We start from the raw sequence: 26,037 nt of genomic DNA, 5'->3' as shown, positions 1-26,037 counted from the left end.
ACTGTGTGTCAGACAGAGTGGTCAGCAGCACTGGGGCTCCACAGGGGACTGTCCTGTCCCCCTTTCTCTTCACCATCTACACCTCAGACTTCAATTACTGCACAGAGTCTTGCCATCTTCAGAAGTTTTCTGATGACTCCTCTGCCATAGTTGGATGCATCAGCAAGGGAGATGAGACTGAGTACAGGACTATGGTTGGAAAGATTGTGATATGGTGTGAACAGAATCATCTGCAGCTTAATGTGAAACAGACTAAGGAGCTGGTGGTGGACCTGAGGAGGGCTAAGGCACATGTGACCGCTGTTTCCATCCAAGGGGTCGGTGTGGACATGCTGGAGGATTACAAATTCCTGGGGTACGAATGGACAATAAACTGGACTGGTCAAAGAACACTGAGGCTGTCTACAAGAAGGGTCAGAGCCGTCTCTATTTCCTGAGGAGACTGAGGTCCTTTAACATCTGCTGGACAATGCTGAGGATGTTCTACGAGTCTGTGGTGGCCAGTGCTGTCATGTTTGCTGTTGTGTGCTGGGGCAGCAGGCTGAGGGAAGCAGAATCAACAAACTCATTCGTAAGGCCAGTGATGTTGTGGGGGTGGAACTGGACTCTCGGACGGTGGTGTCTGAAAAGAGGATGCTGTCCAAGTTGCACGCCATCTTGGACAATGTCTCCCATCCACTCCATAATGTACTGGTTAGATACAGGAGTACATTCAGCCAGATACTCATTTCACCGAGATGCAACACTGAGCGTCATAGGAAGTCATTCCTACCTGTGGCCATCAAATTTTACAACTCCTCCCTCGGAGTGTCAGACACCCTGAGCCAATAGGCTGGTCCTGGGCTTACTTCCACTTGGCATGATTAACATTATTATTATTTAATTATTTATGGTTTTATATTGCTATATTTCTACACTATTCTTGATTGGTGCGACTGTAACGAAACCCAATTTCCCTCGGGATCAATAAAGTCTGTCTGTCTGCACTGACCAGTGTCTCTCAGTCCCTCTCTCTCGGGGGGGGAGATCTGTACACTGACCGGTGTCTCTCAGTCCCTCTCTCTCAGGGGAGAGATCTGTACACTGACCAGTGTCTCTCAGTCCCTCTCTCTCGGGGGGAGATCTGTACACTGACCGGTGTCTCTCAGTCCCTCTCTCTCGGGGGGGAGATCTGTACACTGACCGGTGTCTCTCAGTCCCTCTCTCTCCTGGGGGAGATCTGTACACTGACCGGTGTCTCTCAGTCCCTCTCTCTCGGGGGGAGATCTGTACACTGACCGGTGTCTCTCAGTCCCTCTCTCTCGGGGGGAGATCTGTACACTGACCGGTGTCTCTCAGTCCCTCTCTCTCGGGGGGGGAGATCTGTACACTGACCGGTGTGTCTCAGACCCTCTCTCTCAGGGGAGAGATCTGTACACTGACCGGTGTTTCTCAGTCCCTCTCACTCCCATGGGTGATCTGTACACTGACCGGTGTCTCTCAGTCCCTCTCTCTCGGGGGGAGATCTGTACACTGACCGGTGTCTCTCAGTCCCTCTCTCTCGGGGGGAGATCTGTACACTGACCGGTGTCTCTCAGTCCCTCTCTCTCAGGGGGGAGATCTGTACACTGACCGGTGTCTCTCAGTCCCTCTCTCTCGGGGGGAGATCTGTACACTGACCGGTGTCTCTCAGTCCCTCTCTCTCGGGGGGGAGATCTGTACACTGACCGGTGTCTCTCAGTCCCTCTCTCTCGGGGGGGAGATCTGTACACTGACCGGTGTCTCTCAGTCCCTCTCTCTCGGGGGGGAGATCTGTACACTGACCGGTGTCTCTCAGTCCCTCTCTCTCGGGGGGGAGATCTGTACACTGACCGGTGTCTCTCCCTCTCTCTCGGGGGGAGATCTGTACACTGACCGGTGTCTCTCAGTCCCTCTCTCTCGGGGGGAGATCTGTACACTGACCGGTGTCTCTCAGTCCCTCTCTCTCGGGGGGAGATCTGTACACTGACTGGTGTCTCTCAGTCCCTCTCTCTCTGGGGGGGAGATCTGTACACTGACCGGTGTCTCTCAGTCCCTCTCTCTCGGGGGGAGATCTGTACACTGACCGGTGTCTCTCAGTCCCTCTCTCTCTGGGGGGGAGATCTGTACACTGACCGGTGTCTCTCAGTCCCTCTCTCTCTGGGGCGGAGATCTGTACACTGACCGGTGTCTCTCAGTCCCTCTCTCTCGGGGGGAGATCTGTACACTGACCGGTGTCTCTCAGTCCCTCTCTCTCTGGGGGGGAGATCTGTACACTGACCGGTGTCTCTCAGTCCCTCTCTCTCGGGGGGAGATCTGTACACTGACCGGTGTCTCTCAGTCCCTCTCTCTCTGGGGGGGGAGATCTGTACACTGACCGGTGTCTCTCAGTCCCTCTCTCTCTGGGGCGGAGATCTGTACACTGACCGGTGTCTCTCAGTCCCTCTCTCTCGGGGGGAGATCTGTACACTGACCGGTGTCTCTCAGTCCCTCTCTCTCTGGGGGGGAGATCTGTACACTGACCGGTGTCTCTCAGTCCCTCTCTCTCTGGGGGGTGGGGTGGGGTGAGAGACCGGTGTCTCCATGGTAATAATTTACCTTGATCAGCCCGGCAAAATATTCTCCGTTGATGTGATTGTTGGTTTTGAGGTAGAGTCTCCGCAGCTCGCTCGCCCCCACCGGGTTGTACTTGGCGTTGAAGCGATCGAACCGCTGGAAGGTCTCCCGGTCCTGGAGGCGGGAATATCGCACATGGAGCGGAGGTAATCGCGGACCGGGAAGGGCAGAAGGCGATTGACGGGGGTGCTTGGCCGGGATTCCTGGACCGAGACTTGGAAGCGGCCGGGAGGGGCGGCCTGTACACGGAATTGGCCGGGGCAGGCGCAGTAACGACGGGGACGGGGACGGTGGCCCGTGACCGCGGCCGGACGGGAACCTCAGTCGGCGCGGACTGCACCCCCTCTGACGGCAAATGCTTTGTGCCCGCGGGGCAAAAATTAAGAGCAATCTCGAGCTGAGGACGTTGGTTTTGGCCCGGCGACGGGGACGTGTGTGAACCCGGAGATATTCTCAGGATGCTAAGCGCTGTCTGTCGATCGATGTTTGAAAGTAAATGAAACGGCTCAGGTCGATGTGTCCTGCTCCTCATTAACTGAGCGGCAGCCCGATAGCGGGTCAATCTCTCCACGGGTTGGTTGAAACGGTCATTCGGCCATACCGCTTTTAAAACAACTAGCAGATCTTTTTAAACGAACTAGCAGATCTTTTTTAAACCGAACTAGCAGATCTTTTTAAACGAACTAGCAGATCTTTTTTAAACTAACTAGCAGATCTTTTTAAACGAACTAGCAGATCTTTTTAAACAAACTACCAGATCTTTTTAAACGAACTACCAGATCTTTTTTAAACCGAACTACCAGATCTTTTTTAAATCGAACTAGCAGATCTTTTTAAACGAACTAGCAGATCTTTTTTAAACCGAACTACCAGATCTTTTTAAATGAACTAGCAGATCTTTTTAAACCGAACTAGCAGATCTTTTTAAACCGAACTACCAGATCTTTTTAAATGAACTAGCAGATCTTTTTAAACGAACTAGCAGATCTTTTTTAAACGAACTAGCAGATCTTTTAAAACGAACTAGCAGATCTTTTTAAACGAACTACCAGATCTTTTTAAACCGAACTACCAGATCTTTTTAAACGAACTAGCAGATCTTTTTAAACCGAACTACCAGATCTTTTTAAACGAACTAGCAGATCTTTTTTAAACGAACTAGCAGATCTTTTAAAACGAACTAGCAGATCTTTTTAAATGAACTACCAGATCTTTTTAAACCGAACTACCAGATCTTTTTAAACGAACTAGCAGATCTTTTTAAACCGAACTAGCAGATCTTTTCTAAACAAACTAGCAGATCTTTTTAAACGAACTACCAGATCTTTTTTAAACCGAACTAGCAGATCTTTTTAAACCGAACTAGCAGATCTTTTTAAACGAACTACCAGATCTTTTTAAACCGAACTAGCAGATCTTTTTAAACCGAACTAGCAGATCTTTTTAAACCGAACTAGCAGATCTTTTTTAAACGAACTAGCAGATCTTTTTAAACGAACTAGCAGATCTTTTTAAACGAACTAGCTGCTCTTTTTAAACGAACTAGCAGATCTTTTTAAACGAACTAGCAGATCTTTTCTAAACGAACTAGCAGATCTTTTTAAACGAACTAGCTGCTCTTTTTAAACGAACTAGCAGATCTTTTTTAAACTAACTAGCAGATCTTTTTAAACGAACTAGCTGCTCTTTTTAAACGAACTAGCAGATCTTTTTAAACGAACTAGCTGCTCTTTTTAAACGAACTAGCAGATCTTTTTAAACGAACTAGCAGATCTTTTTAAACGAACTAGCAGATCTTTTTAAACGAACTAGCAGATCTTTTCTAAACGAACTAGCAGATCTTTTTAAACGAACTAGCAGATCTTTTTAAACGAACTAGCAGATCTTTTTAAACGAACTAGCAGATCTCTATTTTTGGTTCCTGATCCTCCAAAATATTGCGCAGGCAATTTAAACTGGAGGAAATATTTGTAGAAGTGCTGTCTTGAATTTAATTGGGTTTGATGGTGTGTTTATGGTCGGATGGAGATTATTCCACGCTCTAATAGTGCGGGGGGGGGGGTACGAATTGAGAAGTGCGGGGTGAGGGAAGGTAGGTGGAGGGTGTTGGCGAGGAGGGGAGTTGCGGAGGGGGGGGCAGCTTACCGCGTGCACGTTGAGGGCGTCGATGTCGAGGTGGTCGGGATCGAGGTCGAGCCTCTGGAATAGTTGCCCCAGGGTGAAGGTCTGCCCCTGGGATTGGTGAACCTCCCGGTCCCGGTCTATCGCGTAAGTGTGGTGGATGAAACGCAGCAGAGAGTGCTGGTTCATACAGGCCGCAGCGTGGATGTGCGTGTCGACCTGTGGGGGAGAGAGAGGAGAGGGGGAGAGTGGGGGGAGAGAGTGGGAGGGAGGGGTGGGAGAGTAGAGGGCAGAGAGTGGGAGAGAGGGGAGAGTAGGGGGCAGAGAGGGGAGAATAGGGGGCAGAGAGGGGGAGAGCAGGGGGATAGAGTGGGAGAGTTGGGGAGAGAGGGGAAAGTGGAGGTGGAAGAGAGTGGGAGGGGAGAGTGGGGGTAGAGAGGGGAAAGTGCGGGTAGGAGAGAGAGGACAGAGAGGGGGAGAGTGGGCAGAGGCACAGAAGCAAAAGACGATGGAGAGAGAGGGAGGGAGAGTGAAGTGGAGGGGGTGGAGTGATGGGGATCAGGGAGGAGAGAGAGGGGGACGCGGAGGAAGGTGGCAGTGTATGGGGGGGGAGGGAGAGGTGGAGGGGCAGTGGGAGGAGATGTTATAAGGAGGCTGGGTGCTGCGTTAAAAGCACATGAAAAGACCGGCAGAAACTAGTCATCTGCCCTGCTTCCCCAGGCAGGAATAGACAACCCTCTTCCCCTCCTCCGCCTTCTACCCTCCTGCTCTTCCTCCTCCTCTACCTCCCATCACCCTCCCGCTTCCCACTCTCCTCCCCGTTCTCCCGACTCTTCGAGACGAAACCGCAGGCAGGATCTCCCTCCATCTCCCACCCTCCTGAGCATTAGTGCCACGTGCGTCTCCCTCCACCCTCTCTCAGTTGAGGAGCTCTGTGGGGCATCCTGCCCCTCCCTCCCCGACCACTCCTGCAGCCGCCCGTCACCTTGGCCACGTTGTAGAAGTCACTGTGGGAAGCCTCCTGCAGGTCGATAAACTCCTTTTTCTCATTGGCCAGCTGGTGAAGGTGGAAACGAGACACCAACATCTTCAGCCGCTGGTTACAGTAGGTCCGCCTGGTCAAAGGGAGCGGAACGGTTAGAGAGGGTGTGAGAGACAGGGGCCTACATGCCAGGGGAGACAGGAGAGGGGCTTATACCCCAGGGGAGACAAGAGAGGGGTTTATACGCCAGGGGAGACAGGAGAGGGGTTTATACAACAGGGGAGACAGGAGAGGGGTTTATACACCAGGGGAGACAGGAGAGGGGTTTATACACCAGGGGAGACAGGAGAGGGGTTTATACGCCAGGGCAGACAGGAGAGGGGTTTATACGCCAGGGCAGACAGGAGAGGGGTTTATACACCAGGGGGGACAGGAGAGGGGTTTATACACCAGGAGGGACAGGAGAGGGGCTTACACACCAGGGGAGACAGGAGAGGGGTTTATACACCGGGGAGACAGGAGAGGGGTTTGTACACCAGGAGTGACAGGAGAGGGGTTTAAACACCAGGAGGGACAGGAGAGGGGTTTATACACCAGGAGGGACAGGAGAGGGGTTTATACACCAGGGGAGACAGGAGAGGGGTTTATACGCCAGGGCAGACAGGAGAGGGGTTTATACACCAGGGGAGACAGGAGAGGGGTTTATACGCCAGGGCAGACAGGAGAGGGGTTTATACGCCAGGGCAGACAGGAGAGGGGTTTATACGCCAGGGGAGACAGGAGAGGGGTTTATACGCCAGGGCAGACAGGAGAGGGGTTTATACGCCAGGGCAGACAGGAGAGGGGTTTGTACACCAGGGGAGACAGGAGAGGGGTTTGTACACCAGGGGAGACAGGAGAGGGGTTTATACACCAGGGGAGACAGGAGAGGGGTTTATACGCCAGGGCAGACAGGAGAGGGGTTTATACGCCAGGGCAGACAGGACAGGGGTTTATACGCCAGGGGAGACAGGAGAGGGGTTTATACGCCAGGGGAGACAGGAGAGGGGTTTATACACCAGGGGAGACAGGAGAGGGGTTTATACGCCAGGGCAGACAGGAGAGGGGTTTATACGCCAGGGCAGACAGGAGAGGGGTTTATACGCCAGGGCAGACAGGAGAGGGGTTTATACACCAGGGGAGACAGGAGAGGGGTTTATACGCCAGGGCAGACAGGAGAGGGGTTTATACAACAGGGGAGACAGGAGAGGGGTTTATACACCAGGGGAGACAGGAGAGGGGTTTGTACACCAGGGGAGACAGGAGAGGGGTTTATACGCCAGGGCAGACAGGAGAGGGGTTTATACGCCAGGGCAGACAGGAGAGGGGTTTGTACACCACGGGAGACAGGAGAGGGGTTTATACACCAGGGGAGACAGGAGAGGGGTTTATACGCCAGGGGAGACAGGAGAGGGGTTTATATGCCAGGGCAGACAGGAGAGGGGTTTATACACCAGGAGGGACAGGAGAGGGGTTTATACACCAGGAGGGACAGGAGAGGGGCTTACACACCAGGGGAGACAGGAGAGGGGTTTATACACCGGGGAGACAGGAGAGGGGTTTGTACACCAGAAGTGACAGGAGAGGGGTTTATACGCCAGGGGAGACAGGAGAGGGGTTTATACGCCAGGGGAGACAGGAGAGTGGTTTATACAGCAGGGGAGACAGGAGAGGGGTTTATACAGCAGGGGAGACAGGAGAGGGGTTTGTACATCAGGGGAGACAGGAGAGGGGTTTATACACCGGGGAGACAGGAGAGGGGTTTATACACCAGGGGAAACAGAAGAGGGGTTTATACACCAGGGGAGACAGGAGAGGGGTTTATACACCGGGGAGACAGGAGAGGGGTTTATACGCCAGGGCAGACAGGAGAGGGGTTTATACACCAGGGCAGACAGGAGAGGGGTTTATACACCAGGAGGGACAGGAGAGGGGCTTACACACCAGGGGAGACAGGAGAGGGGTTTATACACCGGGGAGACAGGAGAGGGGTTTGTACACCAGGAGGGACAGGAGAGGGGTTTATACACCAGGAGGGACAGGAGAGGGGTTTATACACCAGGGGAGACAGGAGAGGGGTTTATACGCCAGGGCAGACAGGAGAGGGGTTTATACGCCAGGGCAGACAGGAGAGGGGTTTATACACCAGGGGAGACAGGAGAGGGGTTTATACGCCAGGGCAGACAGGAGAGGGGTTTATAGGCCAGGGCAGACAGGAGAGGGGTTTATACGCCAGGGGAGACAGGGGAGGGGTTTATACACCAGGGGAGACAGGAGAGGGGGTTATACACCAGGGGAGACAGGAGAGGGGTTTATACACCAGGGGAGACAGGAGAGGGGGTTATACGCCAGGGCAAACAGGAGAGGGGTTTATACGCCAGGGCAGACAGGAGAGGGGTTTATACACCAGGGGAGACAGGAGAGGGGTTTATACGCCAGGGCAGACAGGAGAGGGGTTTATACGCCAGGGCAGACAGGAGAGGGGTTTATACGCCAGGGGAGACAGGAGAGGGGTTTATACGCCAGGGCAGACAGGAGAGGGGTTTAGACGCCAGGGCAGACAGGAGAGGGGTTTATACACCAGGGGAGACAGGAGAGGGGTTTATACGCCAGGGCAGACAGGAGAGGGGTTTATACAACAGGGGAGACAGGAGAGGGGTTTATACACCAGGAGAGACAGGAGAGGGGTTTATACACCAGGAGGGACAGGAGAGGGGTTTATACACCAGGAGGGACAGGAGAGGGGCTTACACACCAGGGGAGACAGGAGAGTGGTTTATACGCCAGGGCAGACAGGAGAGGGGTTTATACGCCAGGGCAGACAGGAGAGGGGTTTGTACACCAGGGGAGACAGGAGAGGGGTTTATACACCAGGGGAGACAGGAGAGGGGTTTATACACCAGGGGAGACAGGAGAGGGGGTTATACGCCAGGGCAGACAGGAGAGGGGTTTATACGCCAGGGCAGACAGGAGAAGGGTTTATACACCAGGGGAGACAGGAGAGGGGTTTATACGCCAGGGCAGACAGGAGAGGGGTTTAAACGCCAGGGCAGACAGGAGAGGGGTTTATACGCCAGGGGAGACAGGAGAGGGGTTTATACGCCAGTGGAGAGAGGAGCGGGGTTTATACACCAGGGGAGACAGGAGAGGGGTTTATACGCCAGGGCAGACAGGAGAGGGGTTTATACGCCAGGGCAGACAGGAGAGGGGTTTATACGCCAGGGCAGACAGGAGAGGGGTTTATACACCAGGGGAGACAGGAGAGGGGTTTATACACCAGGGGAGACAGGAGAGGGGTTTGTACACCAGGGGAGACAGGAGAGGGGTTTATACACCAGGGGAGACAGGAGAGGGGTTTATACGCCAGGGCTGACAGGGGAGGGGTTTATACACCAGGGGAGACAGGAGAGGGGTTTGTACACCAGGGGAGACAGGAGAGGGGTTTATACACCAGGGAAGACAGGAGAGGGGTTTATACGCCAGGGCAGACAGGAGAGGGGTTTATACGCCAGGGCAGACAGGAGAGGGGTTTGTACAGCAGGGGAGACAGGAGAGGGGTTTATACACCAGGAGAGACAGGAGAGTGGTTTAAACACCAGGAGGGACAGGAGAGGGGTGTATACACCAGGGGAGACAGGAGAGGGGTTTATTCACCAGGGGAGACAGGAGAGGGGTTTGTATACCAGGGGAGACAGGAGAGGGGTTTATACACCAGGGGAGACAGGAGAGGGGTTTATACACCAGGGGAGACAAGAGAGGGGTTTATACACCAGGGGAGACAGGAGAGGGGTTTATAGGACAGGGCAGACAGGAGAGGGGTTTATACGCCAGGGCAGACAGGAGAGGGTTTTATACACCAGGGGAGACAGGTGAGGGGTTTATCCGCCAGGGCAGACAGGAGAGGGGTTTATACGCCAGGGCAGACAGGAGAGGGGTTTATACGCCAGGGGAGACAGGAGAGGGGTTTATACGCCAGGGGAGACAGGAGAGGGGTTTATACGCCAGGGCAGACAGGAGAGGGGTTTATACGCCAGGGCTGACAGGAGAGGGGTTTGTACACCAGGGGAGACAGGAGAGGGGTTTATACACCAGGGGAGACAGGAGAGGGGTTTATACGCCAGGGCAGACAGGAGAGGGGTTTATACACCAGGGGAGACAGGAGAGGGGTTTATACGCCAGGGCAGACAGGAGAGGGCGTTTACACGCCAGGGCAGACAGGAGAGGGGTTTATACGCCAGGGGAGACAGGAGAGGGGTTTATACGCCAGTGGAGACAGGAGAGGGGTTTATACGCCAGGGGAGACAGGAGAGGGGTTTGTACACCAGGGGAGACAGGAGAGGGGTTTATACACCAGGGGAGACAGGAGAGGGGTTTATACACCAGGGGAGACAGGAGAGGGGTTTATACGCCAGGGCAGACAGGAGAGGGGTTTATACGCCAGGGCAGACAGGAGAGGGGTTTATACACCAGGGGGGACAGGAGAGGGGTTTATACACCAGGAGGGACAGGAGAGGGGCTTACACACCAGGGGAGACAGGAGAGGGGTTTATACACCGGGGAGACAGGAGAGGGGTTTGTACACCAGGAGTGACAGGAGAGGGGTTTAAACACCAGGAGGGACAGGAGAGGGGTTTATACACCAGGAGGGACAGGAGAGGGGTTTATACACCAGGGGAGACAGGAGAGGGGTTTATACGCCAGGGCAGACAGGAGAGGGGTTTATACACCAGGGGAGACAGGAGAGGGGTTTATACGCCAGGGCAGACAGGAGAGGGGTTTATACGCCAGGGCAGACAGGAGAGGGGTTTATACGCCAGGGGAGACAGGAGAGGGGTTTATACGCCAGGGCAGACAGGAGAGGGGTTTATACGCCAGGGCAGACAGGAGAGGGGTTTGTACACCAGGGGAGACAGGAGAGGGGTTTGTACACCAGGGGAGACAGGAGAGGGGTTTATACACCAGGGGAGACAGGAGAGGGGTTTATACGCCAGGGCAGACAGGAGAGGGGTTTATACGCCAGGGCAGACAGGACAGGGGTTTATACGCCAGGGGAGACAGGAGAGGGGTTTATACGCCAGGGGAGACAGGAGAGGGGTTTATACACCAGGGGAGACAGGAGAGGGGTTTATACGCCAGGGCAGACAGGAGAGGGGTTTATACGCCAGGGCAGACAGGAGAGGGGTTTATACGCCAGGGCAGACAGGAGAGGGGTTTATACACCAGGGGAGACAGGAGAGGGGTTTATACGCCAGGGCAGACAGGAGAGGGGTTTATACAACAGGGGAGACAGGAGAGGGGTTTATACACCAGGGGAGACAGGAGAGGGGTTTGTACACCAGGGGAGACAGGAGAGGGGTTTATACGCCAGGGCAGACAGGAGAGGGGTTTATACGCCAGGGCAGACAGGAGAGGGGTTTGTACACCACGGGAGACAGGAGAGGGGTTTATACACCAGGGGAGACAGGAGAGGGGTTTATACGCCAGGGGAGACAGGAGAGGGGTTTATATGCCAGGGCAGACAGGAGAGGGGTTTATACACCAGGAGGGACAGGAGAGGGGTTTATACACCAGGAGGGACAGGAGAGGGGCTTACACACCAGGGGAGACAGGAGAGGGGTTTATACACCGGGGAGACAGGAGAGGGGTTTGTACACCAGAAGTGACAGGAGAGGGGTTTATACGCCAGGGGAGACAGGAGAGGGGTTTATACGCCAGGGGAGACAGGAGAGTGGTTTATACAGCAGGGGAGACAGGAGAGGGGTTTATACAGCAGGGGAGACAGGAGAGGGGTTTGTACATCAGGGGAGACAGGAGAGGGGTTTATACACCGGGGAGACAGGAGAGGGGTTTATACACCAGGGGAAACAGAAGAGGGGTTTATACACCAGGGGAGACAGGAGAGGGGTTTATACACCGGGGAGACAGGAGAGGGGTTTATACGCCAGGGCAGACAGGAGAGGGGTTTATACACCAGGGCAGACAGGAGAGGGGTTTATACACCAGGAGGGACAGGAGAGGGGCTTACACACCAGGGGAGACAGGAGAGGGGTTTATACACCGGGGAGACAGGAGAGGGGTTTGTACACCAGGAGGGACAGGAGAGGGGTTTATACACCAGGAGGGACAGGAGAGGGGTTTATACACCAGGGGAGACAGGAGAGGGGTTTATACGCCAGGGCAGACAGGAGAGGGGTTTATACGCCAGGGCAGACAGGAGAGGGGTTTATACACCAGGGGAGACAGGAGAGGGGTTTATACGCCAGGGCAGACAGGAGAGGGGTTTATAGGCCAGGGCAGACAGGAGAGGGGTTTATACGCCAGGGGAGACAGGGGAGGGGTTTATACACCAGGGGAGACAGGAGAGGGGGTTATACACCAGGGGAGACAGGAGAGGGGTTTATACACCAGGGGAGACAGGAGAGGGGGTTATACGCCAGGGCAAACAGGAGAGGGGTTTATACGCCAGGGCAGACAGGAGAGGGGTTTATACACCAGGGGAGACAGGAGAGGGGTTTATACGCCAGGGCAGACAGGAGAGGGGTTTATACGCCAGGGCAGACAGGAGAGGGGTTTATACGCCAGGGGAGACAGGAGAGGGGTTTATACGCCAGGGCAGACAGGAGAGGGGTTTAGACGCCAGGGCAGACAGGAGAGGGGTTTATACACCAGGGGAGACAGGAGAGGGGTTTATACGCCAGGGCAGACAGGAGAGGGGTTTATACAACAGGGGAGACAGGAGAGGGGTTTATACACCAGGAGAGACAGGAGAGGGGTTTATACACCAGGAGGGACAGGAGAGGGGTTTATACACCAGGAGGGACAGGAGAGGGGCTTACACACCAGGGGAGACAGGAGAGTGGTTTATACGCCAGGGCAGACAGGAGAGGGGTTTATACGCCAGGGCAGACAGGAGAGGGGTTTGTACACCAGGGGAGACAGGAGAGGGGTTTATACACCAGGGGAGACAGGAGAGGGGTTTATACACCAGGGGAGACAGGAGAGGGGGTTATACGCCAGGGCAGACAGGAGAGGGGTTTATACGCCAGGGCAGACAGGAGAAGGGTTTATACACCAGGGGAGACAGGAGAGGGGTTTATACGCCAGGGCAGACAGGAGAGGGGTTTAAACGCCAGGGCAGACAGGAGAGGGGTTTATACGCCAGGGGAGACAGGAGAGGGGTTTATACGCCAGTGGAGAGAGGAGCGGGGTTTATACACCAGGGGAGACAGGAGAGGGGTTTATACGCCAGGGCAGACAGGAGAGGGGTTTATACGCCAGGGCAGACAGGAGAGGGGTTTATACGCCAGGGCAGACAGGAGAGGGGTTTATACACCAGGGGAGACAGGAGAGGGGTTTATACACCAGGGGAGACAGGAGAGGGGTTTGTACACCAGGGGAGACAGGAGAGGGGTTTATACACCAGGGGAGACAGGAGAGGGGTTTATACGCCAGGGCTGACAGGGGAGGGGTTTATACACCAGGGGAGACAGGAGAGGGGTTTGTACACCAGGGGAGACAGGAGAGGGGTTTATACACCAGGGAAGACAGGAGAGGGGTTTATACGCCAGGGCAGACAGGAGAGGGGTTTATACGCCAGGGCAGACAGGAGAGGGGTTTGTACAGCAGGGGAGACAGGAGAGGGGTTTATACACCAGGAGAGACAGGAGAGTGGTTTAAACACCAGGAGGGACAGGAGAGGGGTTTATACACCAGGGGAGACAGGAGAGGGGTTTATTCACCAGGGGAGACAGGAGAGGGGTTTGTATACCAGGGGAGACAGGAGAGGGGTTTATACACCAGGGGAGACAGGAGAGGGGTTTATACACCAGGGGAGACAGGAGAGGGGTTTATACACCAGGGGAGACAGGAGAGGGGTTTATAGGACAGGGCAGACAGGAGAGGGGTTTATACGCCAGGGCAGACAGGAGAGGGTTTTATACACCAGGGGAGACAGGTGAGGGGTTTATCCGCCAGGGCAGACAGGAGAGGGGTTTATACGCCAGGGCAGACAGGAGAGGGGTTTATACGCCAGGGGAGACAGGAGAGGGGTTTATACGCCAGGGGAGACAGGAGAGGGGTTTATACGCCAGGGCAGACAGGAGAGGGGTTTATACGCCAGGGCTGACAGGAGAGGGGTTTGTACACCAGGGGAGACAGGAGAGGGGTTTATACACCAGGGGAGACAGGAGAGGGGTTTATACGCCAGGGCAGACAGGAGAGGGGTTTATACACCAGGGGAGACAGGAGAGGGGTTTATACGCCAGGGCAGACAGGAGAGGGCGTTTACACGCCAGGGCAGACAGGAGAGGGGTTTATACGCCAGGGGAGACAGGAGAGGGGTTTATACGCCAGTGGAGACAGGAGAGGGGTTTATACGCCAGGGGAGACAGGAGAGGGGTTTGTACACCAGGGGAGACAGGAGAGGGGTTTATACACCAGGGGAGACAGGAGAGGGGTTTATACGCCAGGGCAGACAGGAGAGGGGTTTATACGCCAGGGCAGAAAGGAGAGGGGTTTATACACCAGGGGAGACAGGAGAGGGGTTTAAACGCCAGGTCAGACAGGAGAGGGGTTTATACGCCAGGGCAGACAGGAGAGGGGTTTGTACACCAGGGGAAACAGGAGAGGGGTTTATACACCAGGGGAGACAGGAGAGGGGTATATACACCAGGGGAGACAGGAGAGGGGTTTATACGCCAGGGCAGACAGAAGAGAGGTTTATACGCCAGGGGAGACAGGAGAGGGGTTTATACACCACGGGAGACAGGAGAGGGGTTTATACGCCAGGGCAGACAGGAGAGGGGTTTATACGCCAGGGCAGACAGGAGAGGGGTTTGTATACCAGGGGAGACAGGAGAGGGGTTTATACACCAGGGGAGACAGGAGAGGGGTTTATACGCCAGGGCAGACAGGAGAGGGGTTTATACGCCAGGGCAGACAGGAGAGGGGTTTGTACAGCAGGGGAGACAGGAGAGGGGTTTATACACCAGGAGAGACAGGAGAGATGTTTAAACACCAGGAGGGACAGGAGAGGGGTTTATACACCAGGGGAGACAGGAGAGGGGTTTATACACCAGGGGAGACAGGAGAGGGGTTTATTCACCAGGGGAGACAGGAGAGGGGTTTATACACCAGGAGAGACAGGAGAGGGGTTTATACACCAGGGGAGACAGGAGAGGGGTTTATACGCCAGGGGAGACAGGAGAGGAGTTTATACACCAGGGGAGACAGGAGAGGGGTTTATACGCTAGGGCAGACAGGAGAGGGGTTTATACGCCAGGGCAGACAGGAGAGGGGTTTATACACCAGGGGAGACAGGAGAGGGGTTTATACGCCAGGGCAGACAGGAGAGGGGTTTATATGCCAGGGCAGACAGGAGAGGGGTTTGTACACCAGGGGAGACAGGAGAGGGGTTTATACAACAGGGGAGACAGGAGAGGGGTTTATACACCAGGGGAGACAGGAGAGGGGTTTGTACACCAGGGGAGACAGGAGAGGGGTTTATACACCAGGGGAGACAGGAGAGGGGTTTATACACCAGGGGAGACAGGAGAGGGGTTTGTACACCAGGGGAGACAGGAGAGGGGTTTATACGCCAGGGCAGACAGGAGAGGGGTTTATACGCCAGGGCAGACAGGAGAGGGGTTTGTACACCAGGGGAGACAGGAGAGGGGTTTATACACCAGGGGAGACAGGAGAGGGGTTTATACGCCAGGGCAGACAGGAGAGGGGTTTATACGCCAGGGCAGACAAGAGAGGGGTTTATACACCAGGGGAGACAGGAGAGGGGTTTATACGCCAGGGCAGACAGGAGAGGGGTTTATACGCCAGGGGAGACAGGAGAGGGGTTTATACGCCAGGGCAGACAGGAGAGGGGTTTGTACACCAGGGGAGACAGGAGAGGGGTTTATACACCAGGGGAGACAGGAGAGGGGTTTATACACCAGGGGAGACAGGAGAGGGGTTTATAGGACAGGGCAGACAGGAGAGGGGTTTATACGCCAGGGCAGACAGGAGAGGGGTTTATACACCAGGGGAGACAGGAGAGGGGTTTATACGCCAGGGCAGACAGGAGAGGGGTTTATACGCCAGGGCAGACTTGAGAGGGGTTTATACGCCAGGGGAGACAGGAGAGGGGTTCATACACCAGGGGAGACAGGAGAGGGGTTTATACGCCAGGGCAGACAGGAGAGGGGTTTATACGCCAGGGCAGACAGGAGAGGGGTTTATACGCCAGGGCAGACAGGAGAGGGGTTTATACGCCAGGGCAGACAGGAGAGCGGTTTATACACCAGGGGAGACAGGAGAGGGGTTTATACGCCAGGGCAGACAGGAGAGGGGTTTATACAACAGGGGAGACAGGAGAGGGGTTTGTACACCAGGGGAGACAGGAGAGGGGTTTATACGCCAGGGCAGACAGGAGAGGGGTTTATACGCCAGGGCAGACAGGAGAGGGGTTTGTACACCAGGGGAGACAGGAGAGGGGTTTATACACCAGGGGAGACAGGAGAGGGGTTTAAACACCAGGGGAGACAGGAGAGGGGTTTATACGACAGGGCAGACAGGAGAGGGGTTTATACCCCAGGGCAGACAGGAGAGGGGTTTATACACCAGGGGAGACAGGAGAGGGGTTTATACGCCAGGGCAGACAGGAGAGGGGTTTATACGCCAGGGCAGACAGGAGAGGGGTTTATACGCCAGGGCAGACAGGAGAGGGGTTTATACGCCAGGGCAGACAGGAGAAGGGATGTACACCAGGGGAGACAGGAGAGGGGTTTATACACCAGGGGAGACAGGAGAGGGGTTTATACACCAGGGGAGACAGGAGAGGGGTTTATACGCCAGGGCAGACAGAAGAGGGGTTTATACGCCAGGGGAGACAGGAGAGGGGTTTATACACCATGGGAGACAGGAGAGGGGTTTATACGCCAGGGCAGACAGGAGAGGGGTTTATAAGCCAGGGCAGACAGGAGAGGGGTTTGTACACCAGGGGAGACAGGAGAGGGGTTTATACACCAGGGGAGACAGGAGAGGGGTTTATACGCCAGGGCAGACAGGAGAGGGGTTTGTACAGCAGGGGAGACAGGAGAGGGGTTTATACACCAGGAGAGACAGGAGAGGGGTTTAAACACCAGGAGGGACAGGAGAGGGGTTTATACACCAGGGGAGACAGGAGAGGGGTGTATACACCAGGGGAGACAGGAGAGGGGTTTATTCACCAGGGGAGACAGGAGAGGGGTTTAAACACCAGGAGAGACAGGAGAGGGGTTTGTATACCAGGGGAGACAGGAGAGGGGTTTATACACCAGGAGAGACAGGAGAGGGGTTTATACACCAGGGGAGACAGGAGAGGGGTTTATACACCGGGGAGACAGGAGAGGGGTTTATACACCAGGAGGGACAGGAGAGGGGCTTACACACCAGGGGAGACAGGAGAGGGGTTTATACACCGGGGAGACAGGAGAGGGGTTTAAACACCAGGAGGGACAGGAGAGGGGTTTATACACCAGGAGGGACAGGAGAGGGGTTTATACACTAGGGGAGACAGGAGAGGGGTTTATACGCCAGGGCAGACAGGAGAGGGGTTTATACGCCAGGGCAGACAGGAGAGGGGTTTATACACCAGGGGAGACAGGAGAGGGGTTTATACGCCAGGGCAGACAGGAGAGGGGTTTATACACCAGGGGAGACAGGAGAGTGGTTTATACGCCAGGGCAGACAGGAGAGGGGTTTATACGCCAGGGCAGACAGGAGAGGGGTTTGTACACCAGGGGAGACAGGAGAGGGGTTTATACACCAGGGGAGACAGGAGAGGGGTTTATACACCAGGGGAGACAGGAGAGGGGGTTATACGCCAGGGCAGACAGGAGAGGGGTTTATACGCCAGGGCAGACAGGAGAAGGGTTTATACACCAGGGGAGACAGGAGAGGGGTTTATACGCCAGGGCAGACAGGAGAGGGGTTTAAACGCCAGGGCAGACAGGAGAGGGGTTTATACGCCAGGGGAGACAGGAGAGGGGTTTATACGCCAGGGGAGAGAGGAGCGGGGTTTATACACCAGGGGAGACAGGAGAGGGGTTTATACGCCAGGGCAGACAGGAGAGGGGTTTATACGCCAGGGCAGACAGGAGAGGGGTTTATACACCAGGGGAGACAGGAGAGGGGTTTATACACCAGGGGAGACAGGAGAGGGGTTTGTACACCAGGGGAGACAGGAGAGGGGTTTATACACCAGGGGAGACAGGAGAGGGGTTTATACGCCAGGGCTGACAGGGGAGGGGTTTATACACCAGGGGAGACAGGAGAGGGGTTTGTACACCAGGGGAGACAGGAGAGGGGTTTATACACCAGGGAAGACAGGAGAGGGGTTTATACGCCAGGGCAGACAGGAGAGGGGTTTATACGCCAGGGCAGACAGGAGAGGGGTTTGTACAGCAGGGGAGACAGGAGAGGGGTTTATACACCAGGAGAGACAGGAGAGGGGTTTAAACACCAGGAGGGACAGGAGAGGGGTTTATACACCAGGGGAGACAGGAGAGGGGTTTATTCACCAGGGGAGACAGGAGAGGGGTTTGTATACCAGGGGAGACAGGAGAGGGGTTTATACACCAGGGGAGACAGGAGAGGGGTTTATACACCAGGGGAGACAGGAGAGGGGTTTTTACACCAGGGGAGACAGGAGAGGGGTTTATAGGACAGGGCAGACAGGAGAGGGGTTTATACGCCAGGGCAGACAGAAGAGAGGTTTATACGCCAGGGGAGACAGGAGAGGGGTTTATACGCCAGGGCAGACAGGAGAGGGGTTTATACGCCAGGGCAGACAGGAGAGGGGTTTGTATACCAGGGGAGACAGGAGAGGGGTTTGTATACCAGGGGAGACAGGAGAGGGGTTTATACACCAGGGGAGACAGGAGAGGGGTTTATACGCCAGGGCAGACAGGAGAGGGGTTTATACGCCAGGGCAGACAGGAGAGGGGTTTGTACAGCAGGGGAGACAGGAGAGGGGTTTATACACCAGGAGAGACAGGAGAGATGTTTAAACACCAGGAGGGACAGGAGAGGGGTTTATACACCAGGGGAGACAGGAGAGGGGTTTATACACCAGGGGAGACAGGAGAGGGGTTTATTCACCAGGGGAGACAGGAGAGGGGTTTATACACCAGGAGAGACAGGAGAGGGGTTTATACACCAGGGGAGACAGGAGAGGGGTTTATACGCCAGGGGAGACAGGAGAGGAGTTTATACACCAGGGGAGACAGGAGAGGGGTTTATACGCTAGGGCAGACAGGAGAGGGGTTTATACGCCAGGGCAGACAGGAGAGGGGTTTATACACCAGGGGAGACAGGAGAGGGGTTTATACGCCAGGGCAGACAGGAGAGGGGTTTATATGCCAGGGCAGACAGGAGAGGGGTTTGTACACCAGGGGAGACAGGAGAGGGGTTTATACAACAGGGGAGACAGGAGAGGGGTTTATACACCAGGGGAGACAGGAGAGGGGTTTGTACACCAGGGGAGACAGGAGAGGGGTTTATACACCAGGGGAGACAGGAGAGGGGTTTATACACCAGGGGAGACAGGAGAGGGGTTTGTACACCAGGGGAGACAGGAGAGGGGTTTATACGCCAGGGCAGACAGGAGAGGGGTTTATACGCCAGGGCAGACAGGAGAGGGGTTTGTACACCAGGGGAGACAGGAGAGGGGTTTATACACCAGGGGAGACAGGAGAGGGGTTTATACGCCAGGGCAGACAGGAGAGGGGTTTATACGCCAGGGCAGACAAGAGAGGGGTTTATACACCAGGGGAGACAGGAGAGGGGTTTATACGCCAGGGCAGACAGGAGAGGGGTTTATACGCCAGGGGAGACAGGAGAGGGGTTTGTACGCCAGGGCAGACAGGAGAGGGGTTTGTACACCAGGGGAGACAGGAGAGGGGTTTATACACCAGGGGAGACAGGAGAGGGGTTTATACACCAGGGGAGACAGGAGAGGGGTTTATAGGACAGGGCAGACAGGAGAGTGGTTTATACGCCAGGGCAGACAGGAGAGGGGTTTATACACCAGGGGAGACAGGAGAGGGGTTTATACGCCAGGGCAGACAGGAGAGGGGTTTATACGCCAGGGCAGACTTGAGAGGGGTTTATACGCCAGGGGAGACAGGAGAGGGGTTCATACACCAGGGGAGACAGGAGAGGGGTTTATACGCCAGGGCAGACAGGAGAGGGGTTTATACGCCAGGGCAGACAGGAGAGGGGTTTATACGCCAGGGCAGACAGGAGAGGGGTTTATACGCCAGGGCAGACAGGAGAGCGGTTTATACGCCAGGGGAGACAGGAGAGGGGTTTATACGCCAGGGCAGACAGGAGAGGGGTTTATACAACAGGGGAGACAGGAGAGGGGTTTGTACACCAGGGGAGACAGGAGAGGGGTTTATACGCCAGGGCAGACAGGAGAGGGGTTTATACGCCAGGGCAGACAGGAGAGGGGTTTGTACACCAGGGGAGACAGGAGAGGGGTTTATACACCAGGGGAGACAGGAGAGGGGTTTAAACACCAGGGGAGACAGGAGAGGGGTTTATACGACAGGGCAGACAGGAGAGGGGTTTATACCCCAGGGCAGACAGGAGAGGGGTTTATACACCAGGGGAGACAGGAGAGGGGTTTATACGCCAGGGCAGACAGGAGAGGGGTTTATACGCCAGGGCAGACAGGAGAGGGGTTTATACGCCAGGGCAGACAGGAGAGGGGTTTATACGCCAGGGCAGACAGGAGAAGGGATGTACACCAGGGGAGACAGGAGAGGGGTTTATACACCAGGGGAGACAGGAGAGGGGTTTATACACCAGGGGAGACAGGAGAGGGGTTTATACGCCAGGGCAGACAGAAGAGGGGTTTATACGCCAGGGGAGACAGGAGAGGGGTTTATACACCATGGGAGACAGGAGAGGGGTTTATACGCCAGGGCAGACAGGAGAGGGGTTTATAAGCCAGGGCAGACAGGAGAGGGGTTTGTACACCAGGGGAGACAGGAGAGGGGTTTATACACCAGGGGAGACAGGAGAGGGGTTTATACGCCAGGGCAGACAGGAGAGGGGTTTGTACAGCAGGGGAGACAGGAGAGGGGTTTATACACCAGGAGAGACAGGAGAGGGGTTTAAACACCAGGAGGGACAGGAGAGGGGTTTATACACCAGGGGAGACAGGAGAGGGGTGTATACACCAGGGGAGACAGGAGAGGGGTTTATTCACCAGGGGAGACAGGAGAGGGGTTTAAACACCAGGAGAGACAGGAGAGGGGTTTGTATACCAGGGGAGACAGGAGAGGGGTTTATACACCAGGAGAGACAGGAGAGGGGTTTATACACCAGGGGAGACAGGAGAGGGGTTTATACACCGGGGAGACAGGAGAGGGGTTTATACACCAGGAGGGACAGGAGAGGGGCTTACACACCAGGGGAGACAGGAGAGGGGTTTATACACCGGGGAGACAGGAGAGGGGTTTAAACACCAGGAGGGACAGGAGAGGGGTTTATACACCAGGAGGGACAGGAGAGGGGTTTATACACTAGGGGAGACAGGAGAGGGGTTTATACGCCAGGGCAGACAGGAGAGGGGTTTATACGCCAGGGCAGACAGGAGAGGGGTTTGTACACCAGGGGAGACAGGAGAGGGGTTTATACACCAGGGGAGACAGGAGAGGGGTTTAAACACCAGGGGAGACAGGAGAGGGGTTTATACGACAGGGCAGACAGGAGAGGGGTTTATACCCCAGGGCAGACAGGAGAGGGGTTTATACACCAGGGGAGACAGGAGAGGGGTTTATACGCCAGGGCAGACAGGAGAGGGGTTTATACGCCAGGGCAGACAGGAGAGGGGTTTATACGCCAGGGCAGACAGGAGAGGGGTTTATACGCCAGGGCAGACAGGAGAAGGGATGTACACCAGGGGAGACAGGAGAGGGGTTTATACACCAGGGGAGACAGGAGAGGGGTTTATACACCAGGGGAGACAGGAGAGGGGTTTATACGCCAGGGCAGACAGAAGAGGGGTTTATACGCCAGGGGAGACAGGAGAGGGGTTTATACACCATGGGAGACAGGAGAGGGGTTTATACGCCAGGGCAGACAGGAGAGGGGTTTATAAGCCAGGGCAGACAGGAGAGGGGTTTGTACACCAGGGGAGACAGGAGAGGGGTTTATACACCAGGGGAGACAGGAGAGGGGTTTATACGCCAGGGCAGACAGGAGAGGGGTTTGTACAGCAGGGGAGACAGGAGAGGGGTTTATACACCAGGAGAGACAGGAGAGGGGTTTAAACACCAGGAGGGACAGGAGAGGGGTTTATACACCAGGGGAGACAGGAGAGGGGTGTATACACCAGGGGAGACAGGAGAGGGGTTTATTCACCAGGGGAGACAGGAGAGGGGTTTAAACACCAGGAGAGACAGGAGAGGGGTTTGTATACCAGGGGAGACAGGAGAGGGGTTTATACACCAGGAGAGACAGGAGAGGGGTTTATACACCAGGGGAGACAGGAGAGGGGTTTATACACCGGGGAGACAGGAGAGGGGTTTATACACCAGGAGGGACAGGAGAGGGGCTTACACACCAGGGGAGACAGGAGAGGGGTTTATACACCGGGGAGACAGGAGAGGGGTTTAAACACCAGGAGGGACAGGAGAGGGGTTTATACACCAGGAGGGACAGGAGAGGGGTTTATACACCAGGGGAGACAGGAGAGGGGTTTATACGCCAGGGCAGACAGGAGAGGGGTTTATACGCCAGGGCAGACAGGAGAGGGGTTTATACACCAGGGGAGACAGGAGAGGGGTTTATACGCCAGGGCAGACAGGAGAGGGGTTTATACACCAGGGGAGACAGGAGAGTGGTTTATACGCCAGGGCAGACAGGAGAGGGGTTTATACGCCAGGGCAGACAGGAGAGGGGTTTGTACACCACGGGAGACAGGAGAGGGGTTTATACTCCAGGGGAGACAGGAGAGGGGTTTATACACCAGGGGAGACAGGAGAGGGGGTTATACGCCAGGGCAGACAGGAGAGGGGTTTATACGCCAGGGCAGACAGGAGAAGGGTTTATACACCAGGGGAGACAGGAGAGGGGTTTATACGCCAGGGCAGACAGGAGAGGGGTTTAAACGCCAGGGCAGACAGGAGAGGGGTTTATACGCCAGGGGAGACAGGAGAGGGGTTTATACGCCAGGGGAGAGAGGAGCGGGGTTTATACACCAGGGGAGACAGGAGAGGGGTTTATACGCCAGGGCAGACAGGAGAGGGGTTTATACGCCAGGGCAGACAGGAGAGGGGTTTATACACCAGGGGAGACAGGAGAGGGGTTTATACACCAGGGGAGACAGGAGAGGGGTTTGTACACCAGGGGAGACAGGAGAGGGGTTTATACACCAGGGGAGACAGGAGAGGGGTTTATACGCCAGGGCTGACAGGGGAGGGGTTTATACACCAGGGGAGACAGGAGAGGGGTTTGTACACCAGGGGAGACAGGAGAGGGGTTTATACACCAGGGAAGACAGGAGAGGGGTTTATACGCCAGGGCAGACAGGAGAGGGGTTTATACGCCAGGGCAGACAGGAGAGGGGTTTGTACAGCAGGGGAGACAGGAGAGGGGTTTATACACCAGGAGAGACAGGAGAGGGGTTTAAACACCAGGAGGGACAGGAGAGGGGTTTATACACCAGGGGAGACAGGAGAGGGGTTTATTCACCAGGGGAGACAGGAGAGGGGTTTGTATACCAGGGGAGACAGGAGAGGGGTTTATACACCAAGGGAGACAGGAGAGGGGTTTATACACCAGGGGAGACAGGAGAGGGGTTTATACACCAGGGGAGACAGGAGAGGGGTTTATAGGACAGGGCAGACAGGAGAGGGGTTTATACGCCAGGGCAGACAGGAGAGGGTTTTATACACCAGGGGAGACAGGTGAGGGGTTTATCCGCCAGGGCAGACAGGAGAGGGGTTTATACGCCAGGGCAGACAGGAGAGGGGTTTATACGCCAGGGGAGACAGGAGAGGGGTTTATACGCCAGGGGAGACAGGAGAGGGGTTTATACGCCAGGGCAGACAGGAGAGGGGTTTATACGCCAGGGCTGACAGGAGAGGGGTTTGTACACCAGGGGAGACAGGAGAGGGGTTTATACACCAGGGGAGACAGGAGAGGGGTTTATACGCCAGGGCAGACAGGAGAGGGGTTTATACACCAGGGGAGACAGGAGAGGGGTTTATACGCCAGGGCAGACAGGAGAGGGCGTTTACACGCCAGGGCAGACAGGAGAGGGGTTTATACGCCAGGGGAGACAGGAGAGGGGTTTATACGCCAGTGGAGACAGGAGAGGGGTTTATACGCCAGGGGAGACAGGAGAGGGGTTTGTACACCAGGGGAGACAGGAGAGGGGTTTATACACCAGGGGAGACAGGAGAGGGGTTTATACGCCAGGGCAGACAGGAGAGGGGTTTATACGCCAGGGCAGACAGGAGAGGGGTTTATACACCAGGGGAGACAGGAGAGGGGTTTAAACGCCAGGGCAGACAGGAGAGGGGTTTATACGCCAGGGCAGACGGGAGAGGGGTTTGTACACCAGGGGAAACAGGAGAGGGGTTTATACACCAGGGGAGACAGGAGAGGGGTTTATACACCAGGGGAGACAGGAGAGGGGTTTATACGCCAGGGCAGACAGAAGAGGGGTTTATACGCCAGGGGAGACAGGAGAGGGGTTTATACACCACGGGAGACAGGAGAGGGGTTTATACGCCAGGGCAGACAGGAGAGGGGTTTATACGCCAGGGCAGACAGGAGAGGGGTTTGTATACCAGGGGAGACAGGAGAGGGGTTTATACACCAGGGGAGACAGGAGAGGGGTTTATACGCCAGGGCAGACAGGAGAGGGGTTTATACGCCAGGGCAGACAGGAGAGGGGTTTGTACAGCAGGGGAGACAGGAGAGGGGTTTATACACCAGGAGAGACAGGAGAGATGTTTAAACACCAGGAGGGACAGGAGAGGGGTTTATACACCAGGGGAGACAGGAGAGGGGTTTATACACCAGGGGAGACAGGAGAGGGGTTTATTCACCAGGGGAGACAGGAGAGGGGTTTATACACCAGGAGAGACAGGAGAGGGGTTTATACACCAGGGGAGACAGGAGAGGGGTTTATACGCCAGGGGAGACAGGAGAGGAGTTTATACACCAGGGGAGACAGGAGAGGGGTTTATACGCTAGGGCAGACAGGAGAGGGGTTTATACACCAGGGGAGACAGGAGAGGGGTTTAAACGCCAGGGCAGACAGCAGAGGGGTTTATACGCCAGGGCAGACAGGAGAGGGGTTTGTACACCAGGGGAAACAGGAGAGGGGTTTATACACCAGGGGAGACAGGAGAGGGGTTTATACACCAGGGGAGACAGGAGAGGGGTTTATACGCCAGGGCAGACAGAAGAGGGGTTTATACGCCAGGGGAGACAGGAGAGGGGTTTATACACCACGGGAGACAGGAGAGGGGTTTATACGCCAGGGCAGACAGGAGAGGGGTTTATACGCCAGGGCAGACAGGAGAGGGGTTTGTATACCAGGGGAGACAGGAGAGGGGTTTATACACCAGGGGAGACATGAGAGGGGTTTATACGCCAGGGCAGACAGGAGAGGGGTTTATACGCCAGGGCAGACAGGAGAGGGGTTTGTACAGCAGGGGAGACAGGAGAGGGGTTTATACACCAGGAGAGACAGGAGAGATGTTTAAACACCAGGAGGGACAGGAGAGGGGTTTATACACCAGGGGAGACAGGAGAGGGGTTTATACACCAGGGGAGACAGGAGAGGGGTTTATTCACCAGGGGAGACAGGAGAGGGGTTTATACACCAGGAGAGACAGGAGAGGGGTTTATACACCAGGGGAGACAGGAGAGGGGTTTATACGCCAGGGGAGACAGGAGAGGAGTTTATACACCAGGGGAGACAGGAGAGGGGTTTATACGCTAGGGCAGACAGGAGAGGGGTTTATACGCCAGGGCAGACAGGAGAGGGGTTTATACACCAGGGGAGACAGGAGAGGGGTTTATACGCCAGGGCAGACAGGAGAGGGGTTTATATGCCAGGGCAGACAGGAGAGGGGTTTGTACACCAGGGGAGACAGGAGAGGGGTTTATACAACAGGGGAGACAGGAGAGGGGTTTATACACCAGGGGAGACAGGAGAGGGGTTTGTACACCAGGGGAGACAGGAGAGGGGTTTATACACCAGGGGAGACAGGAGAGGGGTT

General features: G+C 55.5%; 1 protein-coding gene across 1 annotated transcript in view; it reads right to left on the bottom strand.

Moving 5' to 3' along the window:
• Positions 1-26,037, bottom strand: part of LOC132387119 (AMP deaminase 3-like) — a gene marked incomplete at its 3' end in the record, with an annotated part of 42,655 nt that overhangs the window by 954 nt on the left and 15,664 nt on the right. Inside the window, exons 2-4 of the mRNA XM_059959474.1 lie at positions 5,720-5,849; positions 4,759-4,953; positions 2,596-2,727 (exon numbers count right to left, since the gene is read on the bottom strand). Coding sequence (XP_059815457.1) covers positions 2,596-2,727; positions 4,759-4,953; positions 5,720-5,849 — 457 coding nt within the window. The remainder of the gene's footprint in view (positions 1-2,595; positions 2,728-4,758; positions 4,954-5,719; positions 5,850-26,037) is intronic.

Source organism: Hypanus sabinus, unplaced genomic scaffold (genome assembly GCF_030144855.1).
Source record: "Hypanus sabinus isolate sHypSab1 unplaced genomic scaffold, sHypSab1.hap1 scaffold_1542, whole genome shotgun sequence".
NCBI classification, from domain to species: domain Eukaryota; kingdom Metazoa; phylum Chordata; class Chondrichthyes; order Myliobatiformes; family Dasyatidae; genus Hypanus; species Hypanus sabinus.
This window is presented reverse-complemented; position numbering and strand designations above follow the sequence as displayed.